Source organism: Phoenix dactylifera, unplaced genomic scaffold (genome assembly GCF_009389715.1).
Source record: "Phoenix dactylifera cultivar Barhee BC4 unplaced genomic scaffold, palm_55x_up_171113_PBpolish2nd_filt_p 001357F, whole genome shotgun sequence".
NCBI classification, from domain to species: Eukaryota; Viridiplantae; Streptophyta; class Magnoliopsida; order Arecales; family Arecaceae; genus Phoenix; species Phoenix dactylifera.
This window is the reverse complement of record NW_024068684.1, coordinates 39,997-62,227: the sequence shown is the minus strand read 5'-3', so window position 1 is coordinate 62,227 and position 22,231 is coordinate 39,997. Positions and strand designations below refer to the sequence as shown.

Here is a 22,231-nt window from a genome sequence, read left to right as displayed (position 1 = left end):
GATTTGAACATTGTAAGTTTGATTTGCATGAAATTCATCACCATTTTTTCATGGATCAATGCATAGATTTATAACTATTACGTTTCAACCTTCAGCTCTTGGGAAACTTTTATGATATAGCATACTTCTTTTAATTTTGCATAATTGATAACAAGTCAATCTATTTCATTGCTAGCACTTAATGCAGCAGGAACTTATATGTCCGAATTCCAAGTTTTTTTTTCTTTATTATAACAAGTTGATGGAATGGATTTTCTTGGTGGAGTATGAGTGTGCTGTTCGTGATGCTGAAGAAAGAAGAAAAGGCTACCACCCGAACCATAGAGGTAGGGATGGATAAAGAAGTTGAGATCGTGGATAATGTTCAAGACCTTATGGTATAGGCATGGAGAGGGTTAGTGTAGCCCCAGTTATGTCCATCATTGTTCAACCCTATTTGCCCAGCTTAAGCAGAGGGGTAGTCCTAATTATTGACGACCGGGAAGTTTCTTAACTTTTTTTCTGATTGTCTGCTGCCTCAGGTTTACTTACAAGCTGACAAAGTTTAAGGATGATGCAGCATTACCTTGCTTTGTTATGTTATATTGTTCACTTTTTATTTTCTAATCTCATTCCCATGTATCTAGATATTACCAGTCATTCAGGACCGGATATTCATAGGAATATAATGTTAGACTCACAGCTGGGTGGGAAATGAGATGTATTATTGAAGAGCTTTTGGACTTGTTGGTTCACTGGAAGAGAGGGGCGGCGGGGGGGTGGGGGGGGGGGGGAGTATGGTCAATGGAAAAATGAAGGAACACCTCTTGTTTGGTTGGAGTTTTCAAAGCAGAGAGATGGAAAAGTAGCATTTCTATAGGAATAAGATTTTCATGTTTCATGAGAAAGAAAAACTTATGAGAGACATGGAAAAGCTATTTTTCCATCGGTTGGAAATTAGAATTTTTTTTTTTCCAAAACTATCCTTAAGCCATCAAAATTTATGGATAAGGTCTTTCTCTTAAGGGTATAATAGATATTTCACACAACTTTTTTAGGAAAATAGATGTTCAATCAAACATAAGCCACTCCGGAATGTACAACTTTCCTAGGCATTATATTCCTAGAATCAATTTCCTAGAAAAAATATTCTGATAAGAGAAAATTCTTTCCGTGAACCACATGAGTCTTGCGCGTTATTGTATGAGCCATGGTAGGGAAGGAGATACTTGTTCAGCTTGGTATTCTAGCTATAATTTCTGTCTTTGCAAAATCAAGCTAAAATTTTCATATTTTGGGACTTCGGGTAATCAAAAAATTTGCATTTAGTAATCTAACCTTTTTTGAGAACTAAGTAATTACGAAAGGTTTATAATTGCTCAGTTCTGCATTGAGATGGGGATTTTGTTAGTCAGCCGCTGGAAAAAGTCTAATAAAGTGTCGAAAACAAAATAAAAACTATATTTGATATATGAACTCTGTGCTTTCTTCCTTTGATTTTTGCGAACTTTCCCACTACTCTCTGTTTTCATTTGATCAGACTGCTGATGGCACAGTTTGGGTCCTTTTAGACGGTTGCTGGTCAGCAAATGAACTTCTAAGAGATGATTGGCTCTGAAATTATTATCCATGGTCAACCCTTATGGGCCAATCGTAAGCATCTTCCTGACCATTTCCATGTCTCTAATCATCTGCTCCATAGTGTGATTACAATACATCCGGTCCATTTACCTGGTTTGGGTGATCTTAGCTTCTGGTTCCTCGTGTGCCAACTGTTTTGGCGCAGCTGTTGCAACTGAGGTTTCCAGAGTCAGTTAAAGTTACACTAAGCCTATTAGGATGTCGTTTGCTTTGCATCAGTTGATAAACCTCTTGATGAGCAAGTTACATGATTTGTATCATATTTAGTTCTGGCTGTTGACTGTGTATGCAGAAAGTACAAGGTAAATGGACCAGTGGTGTTTAATCTGTTTTGTCTCTCCAAGTTTTATTCGCTGTATGGGTTGGCCACTGTACAGGTTGGTTTTATGACTTGGGCTAACCTCGTATCAGTTCTGCATGAATTGGTGCTCATCTAATGATCATTTGGTGGATGGAAAGGTATAATTATTGTTCATGTAGCTTGATTTCATTTGGACAGGAATCAAGCTTAAGACCAGAGAAATCAGTGATGTAGTGAATTATTGAATGTACAAAATTGTATCATCTCTTAACATGTGAATATCCATGCAAGACTTTCAGGCAGTCAGAACATGTCCTTTTCTTCTTACCCTCATTAGGCTGTATTATATTTGTTAAAATTTGACAGTATCTAGGTTGGAACTATGGGGTGCGTGAGAATAGGCGTGGTTAAATGCCTCTTCTAGAATTAAGGTACCATAAGCAAAGATATCTTTGTGAGGTGTTAATTATCATTTTTTTTCTGTGGCATTGGCAATGTTGCTGAGATTATTTTAAGGCCTGCTTATATTCCTGCAATTCAATTACATGCAATTTAAATGTAAACTGCAATTGAAAATGCTGCAATTGGAATAGCACTTATCTATTTGGTTTTACAGTTGAAAACTGCAAATGCAATTGCAGCCTTTTGTTTATATGATGCTAAAGAAGAGTTAGAATAATTTGTGAATGATTTGGTAAGGTTGTCTTCTTGGAAATCTTACTTTTTATATTATAATATAATAACATATCATCTTATTTCTATAATTGTAATTGAAAAGTTATTATTAGTAAATTATTATAAACATGGTTACTATATAACTAGACCACTATAAAATAATTTGATTTTGTAATAATGGAATGTGCTATTATAATTGTTAATATATTCATAATATATCTTATCATAATAAGGTATAATTATTGCAGAATATTTATTATAATGCAATTTATAATTATTGTTATAATACTATTTAGATTATAATAAAAGTCGTTATAATACAATAATAATAATAATAATTCAATATGTTAGGATCATAATTCCAGTAGTCATATGCTTTTTTTTTATCATCATATTATTTGTATAATTATAGTGGAAAAGTAATATTACTATTAAATTATTAGGATAATAATTGCTATAGCCATTAAGTCACTATAAAATGATTTACTATTGTAATAGTTACAAATGCTATTACAATCATAAATATAGTTATATATTTTATTAATGTAACAAATAATTGTTATATAATATTTATTAGAACGTGTTGATTATTATCATAATGTTACATGGATTATAATAATTATTATTATGAAAAAATTATGGTAATTAAATAGGTATACTATGATCATAATAATACTATTTTTGTTACTGCTCTTATAATTATAATTATAATTATTATATTTGCATTGATAATATAAAATCTATTTGATATTATAATAATTATACATATTACTGGAGCAATAAATTTAAATCCTATATTATGTTTATTTGAATTTATATACATACATACATACATACATACATATATATATATATATATATATATATATATATATATATATATATATATATATATATATATATATATATATATATATATATATATATATATATATATTCAATATTGTGAATCTATAGTAACATTTAGGGAGTGGCATGAGGCTCTAGAGGTCGTTGCATATTACAACAAATCTTATAACTAGAACTGTAGGCAAAACTCGCTTCAGTGCTAATTCCAAGATTTGGGCCTTTTTTAAAAAAGTTCTGATGTAGCATGTAGTTGCAATAGCAAGCATCCAAATAGTTGTTTTTTATAATTGTAACTTAGTTATGACATTTGCAACTGCAACTTATCTTAGTAACATCTAAATGAATCTGGGATAAATTGAGGGAAAATTACCAAGAAATGATCATGCATTCATTATTCGATCATATTCCTTGATTTTATTGAATATGTACACAATATTCCTGTTCGTTCTGTGATTTCTTGCTTTTAATAATCCTTCAAGGAAAATTTATTCCTGTCACTGAAGTCTTGTGTTCTTTAGCAAATCTTATAATGTAGTGATTGAGGCCATAATTCATTATGGAGATCCCTTCTCGTATAACCTAGGCCTTGGCTCCAGTTTATGCATGAGCTGGACTGGTTAGAAACGGTAACTTGCCGAATAGAAAGGACAGTAGCGTACTGACTTCGCTTGGCCCAAAGTGGACATCATGATGATATTTGTCCCGTTAAGATGGGCTGGGGGCGGATAGCTTGTAGGTTTTGTTTTAAGTTATCAGGGGTTGGACTTCGTGGCCTACGTTTAGAAGGCCTTATGCTTTAGCAAAAGCTAGCCTTTGATTTCAGTCTTGAATGCTCAATTATCTGAAAAAGGAGACATTGCCTAGGTCTCACCTTGAGATTCTGTCAAGCGTGCAACCTCTCATTTATTTTGATTTATTCCACATCTGTCAGGGATTATAGATTGGTGCGTATTTTCATTTACTCGTATCAACCTCTGCTACACCACGGGGTTTAAAGTTTCAAAATACTTTGTTAGATGAAAGTATAAATGTCATTTGTTTGAGCGGATTATTTCCTTGCAGTTCAAAATGATATTCCGTCAATATGGCATGGGAATGATAGAATAAAATACCATGTTCGATTCTATATACAATTTGTTGCAATGCTCATGTCGAATGGAAAGGAGAATGGTGTCAGAGCTTGATATGTCTGATAAAGGAAATATTAGTTGACATTCTCTAAACTAGTCATGATTTCACATTTGGAATCAATTTTGCGACGGGCAATGATGGTTCACGATTACTATAATAAAAACATCTTATGTTTTCCAATTTGGTGCCAACGAACCTTTCATTAGTTGTCTTCACACCAACCTCTTAAAGTGGAATCATGTGTTGGGTTCATCTTGAGGTAGTATTAAAATAATTACACATGTTCTAGCGCCCATTGTGATCATACTTATTGTTGTTATCAATAGGTAGCTCATATCTAATTATTATAGAAAAAGAAAAATCATTAACTGACTCATTACAAGAATGCCTATGATATGGAAAATTGTGGCATTTAATTTTTGGGTGAGTGTTTTAAGGATTTTGCTAAGTCAAACGAGTCCTATGCATTATAAAGAAGGATAAATAAACAACTAAAGTATTTCGTTCCTAATGAAACGTGAATGAAACATTAACGACTAGCGCAAATTTATTCAAAGGAGAACAGTTAGCCGGTACCAATTTATCAACAAGGGCATGATCATTAAGTATGTTCAGGTAAAATCACATTTATATGATCTCTTCAATAATACTGTTATATTTATACTCTTTTTAATCATGCATATTGTGTAATGGGAAGAATATTATAATTTTGTATGCACATTGCATATAAACCAACAAATAGCCTTGACTTCTTGAATGCGATTAAAAGATCAAAATTGAAAACTTTTTAATGCTTTTTTTACTTACCTTTTCCTTAGTTTTTTTTTCTTCCAAATTTAGACTTCTACTTTTTGTGGAATGTGACTATTGGGCCTGGGCCGCTAGATGGGTCGACTTGGACCAAGATTAGCAACCCATCTGGAGGCCACCACCTCTTACTTCGGGGAGGTACAACTGCCGGCGGAAGGGAGGGACAGCTGCCGGCCGCTAAAGCGGTTACCACCGCTTAAGAAGCCCTATTTCTAGCCCTCTTACCGTGCTCCTCTTTGCTCAGAGAGGAATTCCTAAACTAACAACCACTGAGGCGCCGGAGCAGGGATTGTTGCAGTTCACCCCCGAAATAGGTAAGCCTCCCAACCACCTTGTTTTCCATTTTCCCTGCCCTTCCTCTTTTCGATCCACTTGGGAGGATAGGTAAATTAAAAGAGAAAAAGAAAGAAAGGAAGGAAGAAAAAAAGAAAGAAGAAGGCGGGGACTTACCTGTGTGCGGCCGTTGCTGGCATCGCGAGGAGCGGCTGCGGACGTCGCAGGAGCTGCCGGCCTTGGCTTGGCCGTGAGCACAAGCCATAGGCCCGGTCGCAGGCGCGGCAGAGGACACCGCGGGCGCTGCCGGCTTAGCCGTGGCCCGGCTCCTCCCGAGCTCGCCCTCCTCCCTTCACGGGAGAAGAAAGGGGGATGGAAATGAGGAGTCGGGAGAGGAGAGAAGAAGAGAAGAGAAGAGAAGAGAAAAGCAAAAGAAAAAGAAAAGAAAAAGAAAAGAAAAAAAAAGAAAAAAATAAAATAAAATGCATAAATAAATAGTGAATAATATAGATGTTAAAATAGAATTAGAAGAGAGAAGTCACTTTCAGGGTGTACCCCCTCTCTCTACATGATAAGTAGTTTTGAGTTAAATTGGTCGATATGGACTTGAGACTCATTCTAGCCCATTTCGGGATTTTAAGTTAAAATTAGTTCAAGAATAGTAGATAATTCACTTTTAATCATTTGATAGATATGGAGCATTCGTTGACTGAGATTAGAATTCCGGGAGCGAACCAAGGTAAGTAACCCTAGCACAATCTTATTGATTTCAAATCACTGTTTAATTGTAAGTATGAAATAAAAAATATATATATTTGTTATGATGTATTTTTACAAAAGTAGGATCAAGCATATGATTGCATGTGATTCATGAATTTGATTAAATAGCATTTCTTCATGAATATGTGATTGTGTATGAATTATGATTATGATAAATTGCATGAAAAATAAAGTTTGCAGCATGATCATGGATTTTGCACATTACGATGCCATTATTCATCTTTCAATATACTTATGAAGTAAGATTTATAAAAAACATGATATGATTTACGAACTCTCATATTTCTATGTAAGACCCCCGCCAGTGGGTAATAGTAACTCGGCATATGATCTCCGCCAGTGAGTAATAGTAACTTGGCATATGACCCCCGCCGGTGGGTAATAGTAACTTGGTGTAGATCCTGCCAACGGAAAATAATAGTTAGTAAAGGCCTTACCGTGGAAATAAGAGCGGCCATAGTTACACTATTATCTGAGAGTACGGATTTCAAAGTATGAAATAATAGCAAAGTTTTATGATGCATAGTCATATTTATAAACTCGCATTATTGGGTATCTACTGTTTTATATATGAATTGAATATATGTTATATGAAATGATTATTTTACTATAACTATTATCTTCTTCAAATGATGCATTGTCATATGAATTATTATGCTTGATCCAATAATATAGTTTATGGTTACTTACTAAGTCGCACAACTTATATGTCATTTGTTTCAGATATATAGGGTTGCTAGGAACAAAGAGCCTGAAGATTTTTGGATGGAAAAATTTATTTTGAATATACAAATTTAGAGCTATGTACTGCTCCATTTTGAGAAGAATACTTTATGAATGAAACGACACTTTTGTTTATAAATTATTATTAATGAGGCTTCGTGTTATTGTGAGCAGTAGCTTGCAGTAGCACGGTCGTATCGCGGGCCTGATCTGGGCGTGACATGGAATTTGTTACAATTTGTAATAGCTTCATTAACTATAACTCATAAGGCTTTCTTAACTTAATCACAAATAGTTCATAAACCAATAGTTGATATCTAAATAAATTGTGAATAATAAAATAGCTCGTGATCAGTTTGATTACTGAGAATAGTGCAGAGAATAATTTGGCGAAGGATGGTACCAAACATAAGAATCTGAGGGATATCATTGCTGTATTGTGGACGTATATATTGTTATTTCAACTTTGGCGCCAAAAAATTCTTGGTGAATTGGTTTGGTCTACCAATCTCCTAAATAAGACTTCTTGTTTTTTGATAGTCTTAAAACGATGGCAATGGTCTAGCTCCAATGGACAATTTAATTTGTAGTTTAAGATATAAATAGTTTTCATTTAGTCATAATAGAGAACGTTTAGAACAAAAATTTAGAGATCATTGCCAAAAGGAATCCTATCTTTTACCAACCCCTTACAAGGACGTCTATCAAAAGTATACCTTCAAAGCAAGCAAATGGTACTATGTATTGATTTTACTTGTTATCAAGAAATCATTTATAGAAGGTAACCTAGTGATAATGAGTGCATTGGAATCCACATGATCATCATGTATATTTGATAGGCCCTCTAACAATCTTATTATTTGCATATTTTTTTAATCATCTACATGGACACCGATTCTAACACAAATGTAATTTTTATCAGCATTGCTGCAAAACAACAAACTTTATGGCTCTTTGTATGTTATTCAAACTTCGAAGGCAAAGACAATTCTATACGTTTTTAAGTATTTCCTACGTCAACCTCCTCCAAAGTTTGATTGTCCAACCATCGTAAAGTCCAGTACAATTTTAAGGTCAAACGAATCCTTTGTAGAGAAGGATGCATGTACGACTGAAAGAACGATAAGAAAAAGCAGGAATGTGATTATCAGGAACGCGTCAGAAAAAGCATGATTATCAAGAATATTCTCTGACTTTTTTCTTGCCAAATAAAAAATTCTTTGACTTTTAATTTCATTTTTAATTCTTGACCAAAATCTATTTTATACTTTTCTTAATATACTCGCCCTTAGTCTCCTTCAAGATTTAGGTTCAATTCCTTGCGAAGTGCATTACAACTTAAAATATATTCGTAATTGAAGAGTCATATTCTTTTTTTCAACACAGCCATAGGTTCAAATGCACTTATAGATATGTTAAAGTGATATTGATCCTATTTGGTTACAATAGGAAGAAGTTTGAAGAAAGTTATATAGCTTAAAGAAAATATTATTTGTGCCACTTGTCTTGTAAACTCATTATTATTGATTGATCAACTCTTATATATGTTATCCTGCAAATAACGTAGTAATCAATTTATTTTATCATAACTAGTTCAAACAATTCAATAAAATCAAAAAAATAAATTTTATCTATTAATTTTTTCATGGTGTAAAGCATGTGCCCGTATTAAGTAATATATTGCAAATGTAAACGAACTTCTAGCATCAAAATATAATGATTTAGCGTAATGCTTCAATATATAGCATCTATCAAGGAAACATATTAGAACAAAATGTTACTAGTGCGTTAATCTTCTAATGCATAGTTTTATTTAGAACATCAATAGGCATGATTCCATCATCATAAAATTTAATGCCATTACCAATAGAAAATTATGATTAACAGGAAAAAGTTGATATCCCTACCCAAAAAAGATAAAGTTGATATTCTACACATCAGTTACTAAACATCTTGATTCCAGTTGAGGACATGGTTTGCGATTGGAGAATCACTTTATGAGAGTTCTGGTTAAAATTGTTTATACCAATAAATAGCTAAAGACTAATTAATTGATCTCATGCAACCCCTCCCCCTATTTGTAATTTTGAATTTTGATTAAGTACCTAGATTATCGAGCTGAGCCAAGTTTAATAGCTAGAGGCTCGAGCTTGACTAGATACAAAATACTTGGACTTGAAACTCTACTCAAAAAATCGAACGAATCTTAATATTCAAGTTCGAACTCGACTCGATAAAAAAAAAATAATTAATATTCGAGATCAGTTTGTGATCTCGACTTAAATATCAGCCAAATCATACTTGAGCTCGAGTTTGAGCCTTGGTTATAATTAAGAAATATAGTTAAACTATATAATAATATTGTATTTCAAATTATTAAATTAATAATATATTATAAATAAAATACAATATTATTAAAAATATATAGTCGACTAGTCTCGTGAGCCTTCAAGCTAAGTATCTACTGTTCGAACTATTTGAGTTTGGAAATAATCAAGTCGAGTTTAGATCCTAGTCGGGCTCAAGTAGCTCGTGAGTCGCTCAACTTATTTGCACCCCTGATTACTATTGATAGAAAAATGAAGAGTTTTTTTTTTTTTTTTGGTGAGAAAAAATGAAGAGTTTTTCAAAGATAAGAATTAGGCCATTTCCATCCTAGTTTTATTAGATATAACAATGATGATGGGTATAAGGAAGCTATACAAAGGAAACTTAACTATCACAATATATCATTTTTTTTCAAAATAGGGTTTGGAAAGAATATGAACAAGTATGTTCCAGTAATATCATATTCATATAAATTTTTGAATATTAATATCATATTTATATAACTTTTCAAATATTGTTATGTTTACTTTTTTTTCAATCATACACATGAATTGTAAGAATACTGTATTAGCATGCACTCGAGTATAAAACAAGAAACTCTCTGAATTTGAGTTTGGTTGGAAGTTTCAAACAAAAGCTTCTTACGCCTTTTCCTCCCCTTCCCTCGGTCTCCGTAAGATATCAGCCTTTAGGATTCCACTCTTTTTGAAACTGATGGCAAGTTAAAAATTTAAATCATGTAAAGTCAATTTTAGTTAATTTATTATGTTCTAATAAATCGCATTACATGAAACGATATGGAATTAAATGTGCTTGTGAATATGTTAAAGTCATTTTGTTTTATTTTAGTCAAGATGACAAGGATTTAGGAGTAGATCATATACCCTATAAATATTTAAGAAAACATATGATATCCACTTATCTAATATCATCGTATGAACTGTGCTTCCAAAGTACAAAGTCACTTGTTTATCTTTCAAGTACCACAATTGGTTCAAGGATGTTCAAATTTTACTAATTAAAAATGTGGAAGAAATTTTATTTATTTATTTATTGAAAGCATATACCATGTATGTATATCAAAACCAAACGTTATGCACAGAGTTTGAGCTTTTACATCAAAATAAACAAACCCAAAATTTTATTTCTTTTAAAGTATGTATCAGAGGGGCATAAAACCAAACATCTCAAATATAAAGAGATAAACCTATTGCTCACAAGTCCAGTCATGAATCCTCCATTCTGAAGTTTAATGCCAATGGCTATTGAAGATCATCAATGGAATAAACAAGTCAAGATTTACATAATGCGCATTACTTGCAATATTTCTTGATTCTATTTAATATTTATTTTTTACTCACGGTCATGGTTCAGCCATGGGAGAATCACATCATCTAAGCACTAATCTGGCTGACCAAATAGTGCGCTATTTGACTGCATAAGCTTATGGAGATTGCGTGACTAGGGTGGCTCAGCAATAGAGAATCCTTCTGATTTTCTTAAGCCATACCATAATTTAAGAATTTTTCCGCATGCAACAATTTGTTCTCTAGACCCAGTAAACCAAGCGCATACAATGCCCTTATGTCTGCCGAAAATTCAGTTTTGATTTGTTTTTCCGCAAGAAAGACGTAACCAAGCAATTTCAACCTCGAATAAAAATCTTGCAGCATGATCATTACTTTGTCTGTCGACAAAAAGTCAGCCATTAGATTACTTTATTAGAAGAAAAAAAAAAAAGGGTCAGCACCCTTCAATGACAAGGAAGCCAATACATCAACCAAGTTAATTTAGTGGAGATCACTTTCAGATGTTAGAATTCAGTGATGTGGACCGGAGAACTTAGCAGGGTTTGATCATTGGGTAGTGACATGCAAAGAAATTTTTGGTGCAATTGCTTCAAAGAGGACCAAGTAAAATATTTGAATATTTTATTTTCTGATTCATCTATTCTCGTGTTATTTAATTCATCCGACATAAAAAAAGAAAGAAAAAAAAGAGAGAGAGGGAAGAGAAGTCAAAAGGGGCGGGCGTGGGCGGCGGCGCACAGGCAGCCGGGTCAAAGCCCGCCCACTGCCGGCTCCCACAAGACACGCCTGGGTGTAGCCCCTCTTTTGCCATCCAACTAGCTTCCACCCTTTCCTTTATCCAACCCAATTCCGAGGGAGTTGATTAGAATAGCATCCTCTGTTTGAACCTTTTGCACGTTAAAAGCCGTGCGATGACCATCCGAAGGAACTGTAAAGATCCATTGACCACACTATGTGCATTGACCCAACCTCGGCTATGAAACATTGGGCTAGGATTAACTACCTACGGGGATGTGAAGATCCATTGACCATATCGAGAATGTTTTGACCTACCCTTAATCTTATATTTTAAGATAATGGCAAACAAGTCATGCTTCTTTAGCGGAAAAAAAAGACTTTTGCTAAAAAAAACAAGCCATGCTTCTTTGGAAAGATTTACTCGCCATGGTAGACCAGGTGCAACATTTTTGCTGCTGGGGCAACTTGTTCTAAGTCAGGTGGTTGAACATCCACCCACGACACCCCCGTCCTCCTTGTCAAAAGAGGTTCGATGTTCAAATTTAGTGCTATTGTTTTCCAAACATTTGACCGAGGCATGCAGTTCTGATGGGCTGATCTTAGTATTCTCTCTCTCATACTAACAGCCGTGAGGATTAATTTTCGCTGATTATTTCTGATACTCTACCAAAATAGCGCAACGTCCATGACGGTGATCGAGTTTCTTGCAGGAGATTGTGCAACCGGTGCAGTTGAAGCTAAACTTAATAAAAGAAATGAAAGGAAAACAAGGTTATTGCATCACAAGTTACGATCGATCTGACTTTTGGGTTTGAAAAGCGATAATTGGTTAAGCTGAGTTGAAGTAATCTCTATCGCCATCAATATTTGCGTTAAGTGATTCATAGGAGATGTCATCCCTTACGTTACAATGAGCTGGCATATGTATTAACTACGTATCTGAAACTATCACCTTGAGAAGAAAAGTCTTCTAGTTTTGGAAACTTAAAAAGAGACGCTGCGACTCGCGAGTGGCTTCAGGCGTTAAGAGTTGAGTTATTTATTTTATACTGCTTCTGATTTAGAATCAAGATTCCGCATCATAAGTTATTCATTAAATAAGAAAAGAATAATGAGGAGCAGATGCAGCGATACGTTGATGAGACAATTGGACGTTGAAGAAACCATGATATGTTTATAGATATGGATCAAAAGAGCAGAAAATAAGGTTGAACATGCTATCTAGTATCGTCCAATCGAAACACCGATCGACTTTGTTAATAATTGGAGACCTTGTGGACATGACAGTCGGAAGCTATTATATATGAACTTGTAATTGAGCAAGGGCCTTCTAACTGATGTTCCAAACCCATGCACTAGAATATGTATTCTTGGCCCTTGGCGGTACTATATATTATGCTGCCCATCTTCGAACTCTTAGGGCTCGTTTGGTTCGCAGGAAGTATTTTCCTTCCTAGGAACATGATTCCTGGAAAACAAATTCCTAGGAAGAGAATGCCTAGGAAAGTATTTTTGGCATGTTTGGTTGACCATGGAAAAGTGACAAATTTCCAAGGTGCTTATGTTTGGTTGGCCATCCACTTTCCTAGGAAAGTTATATATAATTCCTATTATGCCCTTAATAAAAATTAGGTTTTTAATGCCTCTTTAATGCTTCTTTAATGCTGAAGGGACTTTTTGGGAAAAAGTAAAAATGGAGTGATTCCCGCCTCATGGGAAAGTTACTTTCCCATGTTTCTCATGGGAAAGACTTTCCCATGAAATGTGGGAATCACATTCCCATGGGAATACAACTTTCCCTTCTCTCTCCTTTGAAAACTCCAACCAAACAAGAGGCATATCATTACTTTCCCGTTGACCACACTTTCCCCCTTTCTTTTCCCGCGAACCAAACGAGCCCTTAAGGGGTTTTGAGAGGTGCGAGAGATCTAGAGATTATTTTAATCAATGTATCACGTCCTTGTTCAAATGCCAAGTCGATCTTTGGGATCTGTAGGATACATCAAGGCAAATTTCCACCTGGCTCCGTCCATGTAGATTCTCCAACAAACTGCCAAGGTAGTTGCAGGATTGTGCAACATGTACTTCTAATTTTCTATTTAGCCCCACTGCCTTCAACAAAAAGATCTTTCATGGGCTCCACCGCCATGTCTACTGGGCTCTAGTCCACTGGGACCTATTAGCATTATGCAAACTAGTTATTCTCCTAGTTTTCCTATAACAACCTAAAACCCCACCTAAAATAGCTAGCTGAAAAGTATTATTTAGATTCTTTGATTCTGTATAAGTATCCAAAATCTACCCAGCGAATAATTGATGTAGGACAAAACATACACCCACACGGATCTTTACATACTTTCTCCATTTAAACCATAACATCCTCATCAGGTCAAGGGTTCAAATCCATTCAAATGTAACCATAAGCACCATAATCGAACCTAATGGATCCGTGCTGCAGTGTTCCCTAGTCCACATAGGTTATGGTCTGGGTCCACTCTGATACTATTTGTAATAATCTAATATCTCACCCAAAATAACTAGCTGGAAGATATTTTTTTTAGATTTCTTAGTCCTGTATAAGTAACCAAGATCTCTTCGGTAGAATAATCGATGTGGGACTAAACACACACTCACACGAGTCTTCATATACTTTTCTTGTTCAAACTCTAATGTTCTCGTTAAGCTAAGAGTTCAAATCTATTCAAATCTAGTCATAAGCACTACAATCAGCCCGTGGTCAGCTTCCATGAATCCGTATTGTAGTGCCCCTATTCTACATAGGCTATGGGCCAAGTTCGCTATAATACTATTTGTGACAACTTAGGATCTCGCACAAAATGACTAGCCATAAGCTATTTTTTGAGTTTCTTGATCCTGTATAAGTACCCAAGATCTACTTAGCGAATAGCCGATATGGAACTAAACACATGCCCATACACGTCCTCACAATCACCATCTAGTTAAGTACAAGTACATGATGGACATAATTTGGCAATTCCCATCTAGGCTCGCCAACGTGTGTCTAGTTTACCCGTATACCTCTACCTATGGGATCTAGACCTATGGGCTTGGGACTGGTCCAAATCCTAGACCAGAAACTGTGGACCGGGTTAGTTAGGCCAGGTTCACTAGCTTTAACCAAAGTATATATGAGACTAACTAATTTTTTTTATTTTTTATTTTTTATTTTTGGTGACTAACTAACTTTCAAATGCTAAAAAAGCCTAGGTTCCAGGCCAGCTCCAATAAGGACCTAGCCAGAACAAAAGCAATGAGGCGGACGAGCCATGCGCGTGGGTCAAAACTCGAGGCCCAGAGGCGGATGCATGCGTCCGAATTGCGTCCCGCTGAATACAGGCTGGTGGAACCATTTAAAGGGTGGTCACTGGTCACCGCAGTTCAAATCATCGGACCCGCCGGTCCAAAGCGCGGGCAGCTCCTTTACGGAGTCACGCACTTCAAACCAACCAACCAGTGGGTAGAACAATCCAATCTTGGCAATCTATGGTGGTTGATGGCCGGCGAAAGAGGTTCAAACTTGGAAGCACCAAAGACTTCTAAATTCCACTCGCCCCCGGCACGATTCCACTCGCCATTCTGGAATGGCCAGCGACCGAGTCTTCACGCTGCCGGCTCTCCAGATGTTACGGCCGTCGGCAGAAGCCATCCAAAATACAAGTCATAACGCAGTCGAGACACCTCCTTTCTTTTAGCTCTTATCTACAACTACAAGACACACCAACCAAAAAGATATAGTTTAAGACATTTCTCATGGACTCTTCTCCTTCTCTTTGTAATACTAATGACTAACATCCTTGTTACAATACAAGTAAACAAAAACAAAAAAGGAAACAAGAAGAAATGCAAATACACAAAGATCAAGTTTGTTTGGAAGATTGATCAACTGTTATTGTAATCACCAAATTGGCTTTCTCATCTTCATCGTCCACTGCGCTAGCTTTTAGCTGGTGCAGATGTTTCTCATCAGGTTCGTTTAAATGGCCGTTGAGAATTCCGGCGTCGCGTGCTGCACCGGTCAGCCTCTGCGCCCGCTCGGCCTGCAGGTCCCAGTCGGTGCGGTGGATGACAGCAAGCATGAGCACGACACATGTGGCCTGGGCGGCGAGGAGGCCGAGCCACAGGCCTTTGAAGTCGAGCCCTCCCCAGAAGGCGAGGCCGACGGCTACCGGCATCCCGACGGCGTAGAAAGAGCTGAGGTTTATGTTGGCCGCGGCCCGCGGCCGTGCACTTCCTCGCAGGACTCCGCAGCCTGTGGTCTGCGGGCAGTTTCCCAGCTCGCACATTCCTAGTATCGGAAGCACCGCTGCGGTGATCACTGCGATGGATGGGTCGTCGGTGAACATCCGGGCCCATGCATGCCGGACGGAGACGGCAAAGCTGAGGGCAATAAGCCCGAGGAGGAAGCTGGAAGAGAGGCCGACACAGGCGGCGCGCCGCGCGCAGTCAGGCCGGTTGGCACCGAGCTCGTTGCCGACGCGAGTAGAGACGCCAAAACTAAGGGAGGAAGGGAAAATGTAGATAAGCGATGTGGTCTGTATCAAAATGCCCATGGAGGCGACGGTGGATTTGGGGTTGAGGAGGAGGCCGCAGAGGAGGATCATGATCTCATACCACCACCATTCCAGGCAGACAGAGACGCAGCTGGGAAGGGCGAGGTTTAGAAGAGAGGACCAGCCGCGGAAGCTCTCGGCGGAGGGAATTATTCCGCCGGTGCTTTTGTAAATCCCCGTGAGGTAGAGGTAGGCAAGGAGGAGGAGGAGGAGGTTGAGGTTCGTCCAGACGGAGGCAAGGGCGACGCCGGGGATGCCGAGGCGGAGGACGGAGACAAGGAAGTAGTTGATGGGGAGGTGGAGCAGGGCGGCGAGGGCAGCGGCATAGGTGAGGGGGAGGGTGATGGACTGGGAGCGGAGGTAGACGCGGAGTGGGTGGAGGAAAGACTGAAGGAAGAGGTCGGGAAGGGAGAAGAGAATGTAGGACTGGGCGGCGGCGGAGATGGCGGGATCCTGGCCGCAGAGGAGGAGGAGCGGCCTCATGTTGGTCCAGAGGAAAGCAAGGGGGATGGAAACCGACAGGAGGAGGAGAATGGTCTGCTGAAGGGCGAGACCGAGGAGGGGGAGCTTCTTGGCACCGAACGCCTGGCCGCAAATTGGCTCCATGCCCATTGCCAACCCGGAGAGGACAGAGTAGCCGGTTATGTTGGCAAAACCGATGGCGAGGGCACCCCCGGCGAGTGGGAGGCTACCGAGGCGCCCGAGGAAAAGCATGGAAATCATAGAGCGGGAGTAGATGAGGAGACTGGTCAGAGCCATGGGGACTGCCAAGCTTAATATAGACTTGGCCTCCACCAAGCCAAGAGCGAGCTCGGTAGGCGGCTTCGGCTTGAGTATCGGAACATCCTCTGATGGGCTCGTGGTCGTCTGCTGCTTCTGGACGAAGGGGACTGCGAGGAGACCGTGGGGTTCTTCATGGTGGTCGCATTGGCCCGGGGAGGGAGAGTCCGGGGTCACCGCCTTACACATCGCCAAGTGTTTGTTTGGTGGATTCTTTCTCTTCGCTTCCCACTCGGTTGGCCGCCGAGTTTTTCTTGGGTGCCACAGAGTTTTGAGGAATTTAGCAATAGGTTGAGACTGGCTAAATAAATATTTATAGAGGGACAGGAAGTGTTCCTCCAAGAGATTGAGGTGGGTTGGTGACGAGTTCTTATTAGGCTGCGCACGTTCCCGCGACTTTGCTTGGAGGGTATCGTTTGTCGTCAAAGACCCTCTCGAGCAAGACGAGCAAAGCAGCCCGGCCTGCAGTGCCTTGAACCAAAACGGGGGGAAAGAGTGAACGGCTTCCGGTCTCTCCCTCTCCCGCTCCCTCTCCGTCCCTCCAAAACTATTTGTATGCAAGGAAACGAGAGGGCTGAGCCGATTTGGGCGCAGCTCTCGGGTTTATATCGTGGGGAATCCGCATGAGTTGTTCTTGCGGGACTCCTTTGTAGGTGCCACGGCCAATCCCAAAGCGGCTACCTGAAAAAGGACAGACGTCAGTTATTTTGTAGATTTATTTTATTTTGATATGCGCCTGTTTGTATACGTATACGTAATAAAAAATTAGCTCAAATTAAACTTTCCAGCGATTCAATGATACCGTGTTTTAGAGCCCTTAATTTCAAGCAAAAAGGTATTTTAATATATGGTAACAAATTTGACTTTCTAACTGTGTTGGAAGAAATGTTGGATACCTTGGTCTCGGATTAGATCGATCTTTTTGACATTGGTATAAACCGAGGTTAGTAACTTTGGTGAAAGCTGAGTAACCAATCAGTCGAGAAGCCATCTGGCACGCGCCGACAAAAATTAACAGCCTTAGCCACCAGCACATTCGGCAACGTTGCAGTTAGTGCACGATTAGTGCCATATGCTGTCCACGTGGAATGATGCTCATGCTGTAAAGGTAGGATTGGCCATTAACTCATGTTGCATCGACTTAGGTATTGACAAAATAGACTGCTCTATATAAAAAAGGTGGTCTAAAGGACCTCATGATATGTTGTTCTCTCAAAAAGAGAACTTTACTAAAATTTCTTCCTTCGTCCATCTATCCTAACTTAGGCATCAAAAGATTTTCAGCCGGAAACTCTCCGGCGAGTTAACTTCTTACAGGCCATCTTTGGAGAAGGTCCACTCTTTCGCACCTTGGACTGCTCGTGCAGCTTAGTTTCTGTCGACATTAGGGTTTGCCGCGCTGTGCTGAGACCTCAGTTCGGAATTTTGCGGCAAGATATAGCAATAAACAATTTGACTACTAGGGGTATTGGTGCTGGCTAGCTGGATGGGCATATGCACTACTCCGGCATTAATTGACGCTATGTTGGGAAGCAATCTACTTTGGATCCTAGCACCATCACAACAATGTCAACCCAAGATTTGCGGCTAGAAGCGCCGAGGGCCAAATAAGTTCTCCTGTGGATCCATCAACGGACCCGTTCATGGAATTAACCACATAAACACCCATGAAGAGCACGCCTCTGCATTTGTTAAACAGTCTCCTCAATATTCTTCCCCTTGCCATGCTCGTCTTACATTTCTTTCATCCAGTTTTTTAGACAGTCAGCATCGTGGAGCCATCTACCTAAGCATCTGCTTTTCTTTATCCACTCTCATCCTCCTGCTGATCATGTTATCTCTTAATAATTTAGTGATGCACATCTAATTGAAGTAGAAAGACGTGGGTAATTCACTTCATACTTAATTATCATGTTCATTAAAAGATATTTTAAAAATATCCATCGTAACATGGCAATATGCGAGAGTAACATGGACCTTGAAAAGAAAAGTGAAAAAAATCTGCAGGGTAGCACCTTGGACAGTGTTTTTTACCTCAGAGCCTCCAACCCTAAGTTTTCTCAAGGTCAACTTCGATGGATGCCTGCTTGATGGCGGCCGAAAGAGAGGTGATGGCTTCGTCATTAGGAATTCGGACTCCAAGGTAGTAGTTGATGGTGGCTACCAGATCTTCGACACCTCAGTTCTTGGAGTAGAGCTGAGGGTGGCATGGGCTGGCCTGAGCTATTCTCGGCATGTGCTGCATGCCAGCTCAATCATATTGGAGGGCGACTCAGCCATCATGATTGGCTAGATCTAGAATGACTCTAGTGGCGGTGGAGGGGGCCACCTCTTGCTTCGAAATATTGGGTCTATGATGAGTGTTGGTGTGGCCTTTCAGGCTACGTATGTGTTTAACAGGCAAATGAGGCCGCGGACTGGGCAGTTTCGTATGTGGCCGGTCACTCCAAGAGCACTCCATGGGTTAGGGAGGGGAAGTTGTCTTGAACTGTATGAATCATTCGTCTTAGCCAAAAAAAAAAAAAAAAAAATCTGCATGCCTACATTACCACAGTCAATTAAGTTCACTTAAAAATATCCAAGTAGAAATAAACTACTAACTTTAGTGACTACGATTCTTTGGGTAGCTATCTTTCTAAGCGAATCTTAGATGAAAGTAGCCAACTGTGACCAGCAACACATAAACACAACAATCTAGAAATTTGGTAAGATGCTTTAGAGAGAAAACTTAGAGCTTTGTGACATGCCCCCGGTCCAAAATCGCAAGCCAAGGGTTACGAAAACCACCGCATACTCATAAGAAACTTTTCTCACAAGCATGCAAGGCATCTCATTATAATATCAAAATCAAGCAGCATAAATAATTTAAATAATAATGTTCAAATTCTAATTAAATAGCAAAATTAAAATCTTACGAAACTAATAATATTCCACAATCTTGCATCAACTCTAAAACAAAATCTAATCTAAATAAAGATATCAAAATCTTGTCTCTAATCACTCTCCTATGATAAATCTCTAAGTCGACCTAATTTTTTGGATCTGTAAGAATAATAAGAAATCATAAAATAAGCTAAAAAACCCAATAAGTAATGAACACTATAGCTAGATAAATCAAACAATAAAATAATAATAATAATATACTAAAATTAAACATGTAAAATATATTGATTCAAAGCTAAATCGATACACTATCCAGTCACTTCAAATTTTGAATCTTGTTTTATAAATCAACTATCTTTCAAATCATCAAGTTTATCTTGACAATCATGAGCTATGACCACATTTATACGCTATAGCTGGGTCAGAATATGAGCTCATCAAAGTGCCAATGAATAACCTTCACTGGCAGGATATCAATATGCCAATATATAATCTCCATTAGCAGGGCATCGATATGCCAACGTATAACCCCTAGTGGCAGGGTGTCAATATGCCAGTAAATAACTTTTACTAGCAGGGTGTCGATACACTAGCGAATAACCCTCACTAATAAGGTGTCGATATACTAGTGAATAACTTCCACTAGCAGAGTATCGATACACAGTTTGGCTGCGAGTCCAAATCTGTTTCAAAGCAAAAATTTATTTTTTCATGTTCAGTGTTTCAAATCGTAAGATACATAAATTCATACGACATCAAAATCAATTGAATATACTTCATATCGAAATCAATACATTCAATTAAGAATCATGTAATATTTTCTAAAGAGACACATATAATAATAAAATACTATGCATCAACTTCATAAATCAAGAATGATTCGTTTAAGAAAATATCTATAATTTGCCGATAGATATAGAAAACGAGTTACATTACTTACCTTACGAGCGAATCCAAACCTTCAGTCCAATTAGTTTCAAAAATCTTTTTAAGATCCTGATATTTAAAAATTATCAGAAGTTATCGTGATCATTTCAAAAATAGAAATTCTAATTTCGATACCTTTATAGGACTAACCATGTGGGAGTGCCTGACACCCCGGTTAGTCTAATCAAGGTAAAACTTATCTGATCATGTTCGAACTAGGGTACAGATGGTTCAATAGAGATCGGAGGTGATCCAATTTAATAGTATCTGGGAAGAGCCAAGATGAAGGCTGGCATGCTACCCGTCAAACATGGATTATAGCCCTTCACCAGGGTTGACCCGGAATTATGAAGAAAAGTATCTTACTAGGTTTATCATCCCTAGAGAGAGTGGAGAGAAAAAATTCAATATAGAGAGAAAAATAAAGAGAGAAAAAGAAAAGAGAAGAGAGAGAAACTCAATTCGGGTTCAATCTGGGTCTGGGTTTGGTTGTCAATGGCACAGTCAACCTAAATCAATCAACATGTCTGGCTATGAGTCAAGAGACAGAAACTTTGTAGAAAGAAATAAAAGAGAGAGAGAGAGAATGGGGGAAGAGAGAGAAAGGAAGCTTTTCTTTCTCTAACCAAGAAAGAGGAAGAAGAGGGGGATTGCAGGTGATGCCCGGGGTTAGGGACCCATGGCCAGCCCACAGGCGGTCGGCATCACCAAAACTAACAAAAATAGGGGTTTTAACCCCTTAAACTATGAAACCAGCGCATCCTGATGGTCGTAGCTCCGGCCATAGCTTCCAGCCTCTATGAGGGATCAAGAAAAGCTTCCAACGACAAGCGCCCATGATGAAAGCAGCCAGAATCGGGATCGGTTGATCAAAATAGAGGTAACATGGCATCGCCCTTTTGCGTCAAAAATTCGGCAAATGTCGGCTGAAAACAAGCTTCCAAAGGTCGCAAAAGAGGAAGAGAGGAGAAGGAGAAGAAGAGAAGCACATACCTCGATCCGACGAAGTGGTCCGATGGCTCCTTCTGGCAACAAATCGAGAAAGAAGAACCGAAAGAGGAGTTTGGGATCGGTGGCTCGATCTCAAGTGAACTCAAAGGAAGAGGAGGTGGCCTTTAAATAGCAATTCCAACCTTATCTAGACGGTCTTTGGATCACGATGAACTTTCGATCTCTAGCGTGATCGGAGAGAAAGAAGACTTGCAGCCAAAGTCTTCTTCTCTGCCTTCCGCACGTGCATCACAAGTGAAGCTTGGCCCAAAAATGGCTGGGCCAAGCACTCTAGGCCGGTCAAATAGATTGGACCCAAATACGGGGTATCACACACGCATGCACATGCGCACACACATACGCACGCTCACACACACGTACGCGCGCGCGCGCGCGCGCACACACACACACACATATATATATATATATATATATATATATATATATATATATATATATATATATATATATATTAGGTAAAGAAATTTAAGATATGCTTAACTAGTGATGTCAATAGATAAAAAAATCGAAATTCAGTATTA

The 22,231-nt window shown here is 38.4% G+C and overlaps 1 protein-coding gene and 1 long non-coding RNA gene across 2 annotated transcripts; one reads left to right on the top strand and one right to left on the bottom strand.

Moving 5' to 3' along the window:
- The first annotated feature begins 790 nt into the window (after positions 1-790).
- On the top strand, positions 791-2,227 carry LOC113463372. The gene is made up of 2 exons (XR_005509828.1): positions 791-1,632; positions 1,913-2,227. It is a non-coding gene; the product is annotated as an uncharacterized LOC113463372 (long non-coding RNA).
- A 12,995-nt stretch (positions 2,228-15,222) lies between these two features.
- Positions 15,223-17,620, bottom strand: LOC120108489 (protein DETOXIFICATION 49-like). Its single transcript, XM_039122087.1, has one exon. It carries the CDS (start codon positions 17,076-17,078, stop codon positions 15,417-15,419), a length of 1,662 nt encoding a protein of 553 aa, XP_038978015.1. The 5' UTR covers positions 17,079-17,620; the 3' UTR covers positions 15,223-15,416.
- Positions 17,621-22,231: the final 4,611 nt, after the last annotated feature.